This window comes from Oryza sativa, chromosome 9, assembly GCF_034140825.1.
Source record: "Oryza sativa Japonica Group chromosome 9, ASM3414082v1".
In the NCBI taxonomy this organism is placed as follows: Eukaryota; Viridiplantae; Streptophyta; class Magnoliopsida; order Poales; family Poaceae; genus Oryza; species Oryza sativa.
This window is the reverse complement of record NC_089043.1, coordinates 25,740,641-25,748,491: the sequence shown is the minus strand read 5'-3', so window position 1 is coordinate 25,748,491 and position 7,851 is coordinate 25,740,641. Positions and strand designations below refer to the sequence as shown.

The 7,851-nt window shown below is 44.7% G+C and overlaps 1 protein-coding gene across 1 annotated transcript; it reads left to right on the top strand.

The window, feature by feature from the left end:
- The first annotated feature begins 2,043 nt into the window (after positions 1-2,043).
- LOC4347728 (la-related protein 1B) lies at positions 2,044-6,587 on the top strand. Its single transcript, XM_015757052.3, has 7 exons — positions 2,044-2,619; positions 2,727-3,456; positions 3,535-3,685; positions 3,769-3,859; positions 5,682-5,759; positions 5,887-5,957; positions 6,057-6,587. The coding sequence occupies exons 1-6, from the start codon at positions 2,203-2,205 to the stop codon at positions 5,935-5,937; spliced, it is 1,518 nt and encodes a 505-aa protein (XP_015612538.1). The 5' UTR covers positions 2,044-2,202; the 3' UTR covers positions 5,938-5,957; positions 6,057-6,587.
- The last annotated feature ends 1,264 nt before the right edge of the window (positions 6,588-7,851 follow it).

Here is a 7,851-nt window from a genome sequence, read left to right as displayed (position 1 = left end):
GTGTATTGACCGAGCGCGCATATTAAAGCAAACAAAGACCTCGTTAGGGGACGAGGCGACACGTCACGTTCATGCCCAGTGGATCGCAGCCGTATAATACATACCAGTCTACATGGACGGAGCAGATCGTATGAGACGATCCTGGTCAAACATTCCTTCCCTGCTTGGCTGCGAGAGGATGGCGTCGTGTGGGCCCCACGGACGGAACGTCATTACCAGCCCAAACAAGGCCAAGTTAATTAATTAAGGCCTTAAATCACCAATCCCGCGGGGCCCACTCCAACAAAGCCGATTCGAATCAGATCGAAGCGAGGCCCCCTTTTGACCGGACCGACCGACCGACCGACCGCATGCACGCAGGCGCAGCTCGCCCTTTCGGCGCGCGCGCCACGCACCGCTCGGGCTCGTGCCGATCCGACGCGCGCGACGACCCGACCGTGCGTGTGGTCGCGCACTGTACAGTGACACGAGCGCACGTACCCCCGCGTCATCCGGTCAAATGTGCAACGCACGCACACGCACACGCGCGTGACACGTCTGGTCAGGTCAAACGTGCGTGTGTATGTCATACGCTGGGTCGGTACACCGGGTTGTCGTGGCAACTCACCGTCGCGTACGTCGACATGTCACGTTCCGTTTTTTTATTTCTTTCACTCACACACACACATACATCACCGTACATCACACTCACCCGTGAATACAGACAGATCTTATCTTAACGTACGCTGTACACGCGAAGATCAACCATAAGTCTATATTCTCAATAGAATCTTAATAACCCATGTTTACATGTTGTTGTGATGATCATAGACAACATAATTTAAACCTTGATATATGAAACTATGCAACCACGGTCTACCATCGTATCATGTGTCCTTCCTCATCCAATCATGGTGACAACATATTTAGGCTGTGTTTAGTTTCTGAAATTGAGGAGAAGTTTAAGAAAAATTGTAGTTTGAAAAAAAAGTCGAGAGTTTATATGTGTAAAAAAAAATAGATGTGATGAAAAGTTGAGAGTTGAGGAAAGTTTGGCGTGAACTGAACACACCCTTACTCTTACACTGGTGTACACCTAATTTACATTGTACTAGCCGTAACCAGTATGAAAAATGTCTGGATGTTGACTACTTGACCTGACACGGTTAGCTAGCAGGGTATCCACGCGACCTCTCTCACTAACGGATGGGGCCCGATCGGTGTCACTCAGTCTAGTGAGCTAACCTCACTAGTGACGCAAGCACAAGGTAGCTCCTCATGAAAACCTCTCCGTTTGTCATGAATAATTGGTCTTGTTTTTCTAACTAATAATTGGTATTGTTGAGCCGAAGGATATGATAAAACTGTTTATCAATCATATTGAAAAATTAGAGAAGTTTTACTTTAAAAATAAGCGTATAATAAACTCTAGATAACGATTAAATCCTCCCTAAAACAACTGAGAAATCGGATTTTTAAATTAAAAACATACTGATTTACGAAGCCTAGGCATAGGTCATTTGCTAAATACCTTGGCCGCTCAATAGTAACCCAACGTGTTTCGCAAAGACCATGCTCCTCCACGAATCTTTGGCCACAATTTTACTTACACTAATATATTCCATCAACACGTTGTAACTACTCCCTCCGTCCTATATAATATAAATGATTTTGGAAGGATGCGATATATCCGATTCGTAGTAGGATATTTCACGTCCCTCCAAAATCTTTTATATTGGACCTGTTAGGTTGGTAGCAGCACTAAGCAACGCAGTCACAACCGCTCATATCATGCATCGCAGACTCGCAGCTACAGCGCTGCTATATAAATGGCTACCGAACACACCCGTTATGGGACGGTGGGAGTAATAAACGAAATTATGAAAACGTCGTGCTGTTTTTTCTCTGAATTTTGTTCAAATTTATTACAGCAGCAGGAGCGGCCACAGCACAGCACAGCGAAGCAAAGCCGCTGCTGTTTTGTTGCAACAGATCCCGTCGTCCTCTCTCTCGGTCTCCACCGGAATTTCCCCGAAATACCCTTGCAATCCCCTCTAATTTTCCAACCTAGCCTCGCACCGCCACTGCTCTCTCCTCTCCCCGACCTCCTCCTCCCCTCTCCTCTTCGCCTCCTCGTCTCGTCTCCTCCGTTTCCCATTTCGTCGCGACCCAAAACCCTCACCTCCAATCCAAGCTCCCCGCCCCCGCACCCCCATCGCCCCGATGTCGCCGGCCGCTGGTGGCGCCGCCCCGACCCAGCTGCCGCCGCCACCGGTTGCTGCCTCCCCCTCCCCCCCTCCGCTGGCTGCGGCGGCGGCGGCGGCGGCGATCGCGGGGCCCGAGGGCGACCGCGCGCCGCCGCCGCAGGGGAATCGGCGGGATCCGGCTGGTTCCGCGGAGGGCGCCGATCCGGGCAATGCGGCGGCGAGGAAGACGGCGTGGAACGTGCCGGCGCCGCCCCTCGCCGCGGCGGCGGCTGCGGGGGCGGGGGTGGGGGTCCCCGGCGGCGGCATCATGGGGGGCGGGCCCGGGTCGTGGCCGGCGCTCGCGGAGTCCGCGGCGGCGCGAGGGTCGTGGCCCAAGTCGGCGTCGTCGGACTCCCTCAAGTCGCTCTCCGATGGCTCCGCCCCCTCCGCATCGGTATTGAATCTCGCGATCAACTCGTTAAATTCCGATGCGGTAGCATCTAGAGAATCATCTCTCGCTTTAGTTTATCCAGTGTTTGATGAATCTATTGATGCGATCAGGAGGATTTGATTGTGCCATCTGTGCAACCGCATCCAGTTGCTAATCCGATCTCCGGTGGCTCAAACCCTACCTCTTCGCCCCCACCTCCCAATGCTACCGTGGTGGTTACCTCGGAACAGAACGGCAACACAGACCAGTCAAATCCAGTTCGGCATAGCAGCGGTGGCCACTGTGCTGGTAGTAATAGCAGCCGTGATGGAAACACTAGCGATGGTGGTGATGGGAGCTGGAACGACGGAGGCCTTGGTAGTGGAAGCGGTTCCAACAGCAGCTATGGACACGGCAACAGCACCAACGGTGCTGGTGGTGCAAATATGAACAATATCATCCATAGCAGTGGCACCAGTAGCAGTGCCAATGACAGCAGCAGGAGGATATCTGGCAATAACAACTGGAACAATAACGGACGCAGTGCTGGCAGCAACCATAATGCTGCTGGCAGTGGTGATGGGAGCAACAGAAACCTCTGGAACAACAATGGCCGAAATGGTGGTGGCAGTAGCAATGGTTTTGTTGGTCGTGGTGGTCACCGGAATCGTCGCGACCATGAGAGAGGGGGTAGTTTCTCCCCTAGGAACTACCCCCGGCACACGCCCATGCCACCCCAGCAACAACAGCCAGGCATATACCAGCCTGGACCTTTTCCACGACCACCGCCGCCGCCGCCCCCTGGCCATTTTATGGTGCCACAGCCTTTTGTGCCATATGTTCCGCACTTTGCATACCCTGGTGAGTGTGAAATTTGTTAACTTCTTTGTACAACTTCTCATCCTTTTGTTGTAATGTGGTTAGTGTGATGATGTGCAGCTGATGTGCAAGGCTATCCTTTCTATCTCCCACCTATGGAGCAGTTCCAGAACATGCACCTTGTCCGGCCACAAATGCAGCCATTATGGGTTCCCCAGGATCAACAGAATCTTCAAGAGGATATCCGCACGCAGATAGAATTCTATTTTAGGTAGTGAATGTGTTATTTTTCTTTAGGTATTCATGTTGTTTCCTGGTGCTAATTGTTTTTTCTTTTCATCTATTTTGTGGTAGCACTAATAATCTGTGCCATGACACATTCTTGAGGAGACAAATGGATGATCAGGGATGGGTACACATTGACGTAATCACAAAATTTAACCGGGTTAGTTTTTTCCATTATGATTTTATTCTTGTTCCATTGTTATATAAGGTTGTATTGTTAATGTGATTTCTTATTTTACATCCCTTGGCCCTCACACACTGAATGGCGCTGTGTAAGATAATAGATAGTGTTTGTTTATGCATAGCTTCAGATGAATGAGATCATAGCTAATGTTTGTTTATGCATAGCTTCAAAACTGCCTGATAATTCTGCTGTTAGAATGTCAGATAGAAAATTGTTATTACTGCACAACTCTAATCCCTATGGTTTAGAGTGTAGTTCTTGTAGGCATATTATTTCTCGTTTCTGCCTGATTCATGGCGTTGCTGCTAGGGAGGGTGGTTCTCACTTATCAATGTTCACAAGATATGTGAACATATAAAATGAGAATAGTCATATGCTTGGTGCAAGGCAATAAAAGATACCTCTATATACTGCAAAGTAGAATGTATTAATGTTACAATTCTCGCTCGTAGTTATAGATAAAAAAAATACATTTGGAGTTTCTTAAAGGAAAAACTCAAATTATTTCTCTGGTAGACTTACATGGGTTGCTAAGTTACACCAAACTCAATGTCTTTTTCTTCCAGAACGACTTATTTGTATTTTTTTAATGATCCATTCAGCCAATCAATCCACCAAAATGTTGATTGCAGTTCATAACAGCATTGCATCTGTTCTTGTAGTTGGATTGTAATTTGTTTTTTTTTAGTAAACAGTTTCATCTATTTAACAGGCAGTATGATAGTATCCCAGCGGTTATATCTCCTTTATTATCCTGGATAAAAGAAGTTCATTTTTCCTTTTAAAGATGCATTTCTGTTAGAAGATTATAGTATCTCTACTAGTAACTTGCTGCATTTTGTCCTCTATAAATTTGTAAGATGAATGTTCAATATGTACCCTTGCTTCACCAAAATGTATCCAATACACTGTATTGTTTGCAGGAAGCTATTATAGTTCTTGTACTATGTTTACAGCATCCTGTACTCATGTTTCCTTCTTTTTTTTGGCAAATTGTTCTGAGGTTACCTGTAAGTATTGCTGAAAGGTATTTGAGGGGTAATAGGCTAATTTCTTTGGCATTACCCAGCATATTACAGAGGGCGATTGTGCACCATCGCCACACCTTGTGCCTATGGATTGTTGCATGTGCAGTATCTGCTAGCAGCTAACAATAGTCAGACAATAATTATTGTCTAGTTTTGAAATGTTTATATTGCTAAGTATGATACCTGCATAGAGTGAAAAGTGAAAACATCCTTTTGAGACATTGGTGTTGTATTGGAAGTTACATGAACAATATGCAAATAGCTCCATATTTTAACAAGTGAAAATGGGGATGTAGATATATAGGATTAAATGGCATTGATGTATCAGGATGGATAGGCTTGATAGCTGTGACTTTCTAGTTTCTACAGTGGATTGCATTACAGATACTTCCACTTGGGGTGTGCTTTAACTCATCATACATGACCTCCAATTATGAATGCTTGCACAGTTTCAGCTGTTGGAAATATATCGCTGTTTATATAATATACAACAATTGGATATATAATATACAACAATTGGATCTTGTGACTAGGCAGCTGATCATGTTTTGATGCCGGTGCAAAAACAAAAATGCACCTTGTATTTCTTTTCTTCTTTTGTAGTAATTATTCTGTACACATACTTTTCAACTGATCTACAATGTCCTAGTGTGGTACCCTTGTATTCTTTGGCACCAACTATTTTATCAATGTATGGTACTATGTGCAATGATCCAGTATAGTTACCACAGTTCGATTCATCACAACTTTCTTGCGTTTTTTTTTTGTAGATGAGGAGATTTACAAACTTGGTAGACACCAACTATATACTAGATGCTGTTCGTGGCTCAGAGCTAGTAGAAGTGCAGGTTTGTTTCACACACCTGCAATGTTGGATATACAGTTTGTGTTTTCACTGTTTCATCAAATTAAGATGATGTATTTGTATTCTCAATTGACTTGTATTTGCATTTTACTACAATTGCATATTTACAGGGAAATACCGTCCGAAGGCGCAATAATTGGGCAGAATGGTTACTCCTTTAAGCCCCCATCCTGCAAATCAGGTTAGTTCCACCATACACACGCTGGCTTCTTCTTCATGGCACTATTTTGTCTGTATACACACTTGTGGAAATTAGGTACTAACTGAACTATTTCTTCAGGCCAAATGCAGATTGAGATGGTGATATACGGCTGGTTGCTATCCTGGATAGCCGATTTGAAAGGGTTGCTCATTTGATCACGGACTTAGGTTTCGTGATGAATCATGGTTGTACAGTGGGTCATTTCGGAGTAAGAAGATTTTGTTTGTTTAGGTCAGACTTGTTGGCTGCTCGGAAAGGCATATTAAAGGCATTGCAAGGGGGCAAATACACCAAAAATAGGAAACAATTTCCAGAATATAAATCCTTTTTTGGTCTGTATAGTTTTTGTCGGATAAAGAAACGGTCGGTGCCTTTTCATCATAAGACGGTGCCCTCTTTACTGTTGTGGATGTTCGGTGGGGTTTATTTTGGGATTACCCCGTCATTTTTTGGTTGCATGCACGATGATTCAAGCTACTGAAGCAGCGAGGTTTACCAGAATATTTTTTCCTTTTCACCTTTTGTTTTCTTTGAATCCCCAACATGCTTTGTGAAAAGATTATGCGATTGCTCTCCTTGATGACATGGTCGTCAAGTTGTATTGGCCAAGAGATACAGGGGTTTTTTTTGTAGAATCAGTTATGGTTTATTTGGAATTTTGGCCTAATCCGGAAGCTTTGGGTGATTCATTTTAGAACACATCGATTTGTATTGTCCAAGGGATACAGGGGTTTTGTAGAATCAATTATGGTTGAGTTGGAGATTTGGCCTAATCCAGAAGTTAAGGATGATACCAAAGGCACCCAATCTGAATCCTACAAGGTTTTTCTTCCTCCCCTTTCACCAGATGGACTCTCTTTTGCAGGGCGGGTGAAATACAAGCATATACCCATCTGCTTTCACGAATTCTTCAGAATTTTCTCTCTGATTCTGTTGAAATTCAGGAGTTGGAAACAAACAGTTAGCATGGCCTACAAGAAGCGAGAGGAAGGACAGTAACACGTGCCTGCAGTGTGAAGCAACCACACTGGTAGGTTGGTGGCAAAGCGAAGCTCGTGTGACTGGCTGTGGCTGTGGGCTCTTTGTCATGTGCCCGACCTCACCAACCCAATTAAACAAGGCCCCGTCTCCTCGTCGCCCAAGGTTTTTTGGTTTCTGCCTTTACGAATTTAACAAATAATGGTCTCGTTGCTTGGTTGGTTACTTTTGCCTGGTGATTCCTGCCTGCCTCATTTTCGAATTTAACAAATGATGGTCTCGTTGCTTGGTTGGTTACCTTTGCCTGGTGATTCCTGCCTGCCTCATTGGTTACCGGGGCCGGCCGTGCGCTTGCTTGGCCACGAGATGATGGAACCACAGGGAGATAGATGCCCCCCGTACCTGGATAAGACGACAAGACGTGACAATTTTTCTGTCGAATTTGTTCTTCGGCCCGCACCCACCCTTTTAATTTAATTGTCTACCCCAGTCTTAATCAAGAGCTTTACTTTTTCCTAGTACTAGTAATTGTATTGTATTGTTACTATGTTTAGTTGGTCAATGGATAAGCCTTTCTTTTTCCTACTAGTAGTAATTGTATTGTCTTGTTACTACCTTCTGGTTGGTTAACCGACAAGCCTTAGAAATATAAACGAAGTAGGAGTATAGTTTTAGAGCAAGTTTAATAGTATAGCAAATTACTAGCTCTAAATTATTTATAGTCAACTTAATAGCCAATTCATACAATAGTTACATACTACACTATTAATATATGGTCCCACTTGTCATACACACACTGCGTCTTGGAGTCCGTGCTACAACTGGCTATAAATCTGTAGCCCGTTGTTCTTCTCTCTCCTCTTTTATCTATTTAAATTATATTTATAGCTACCTT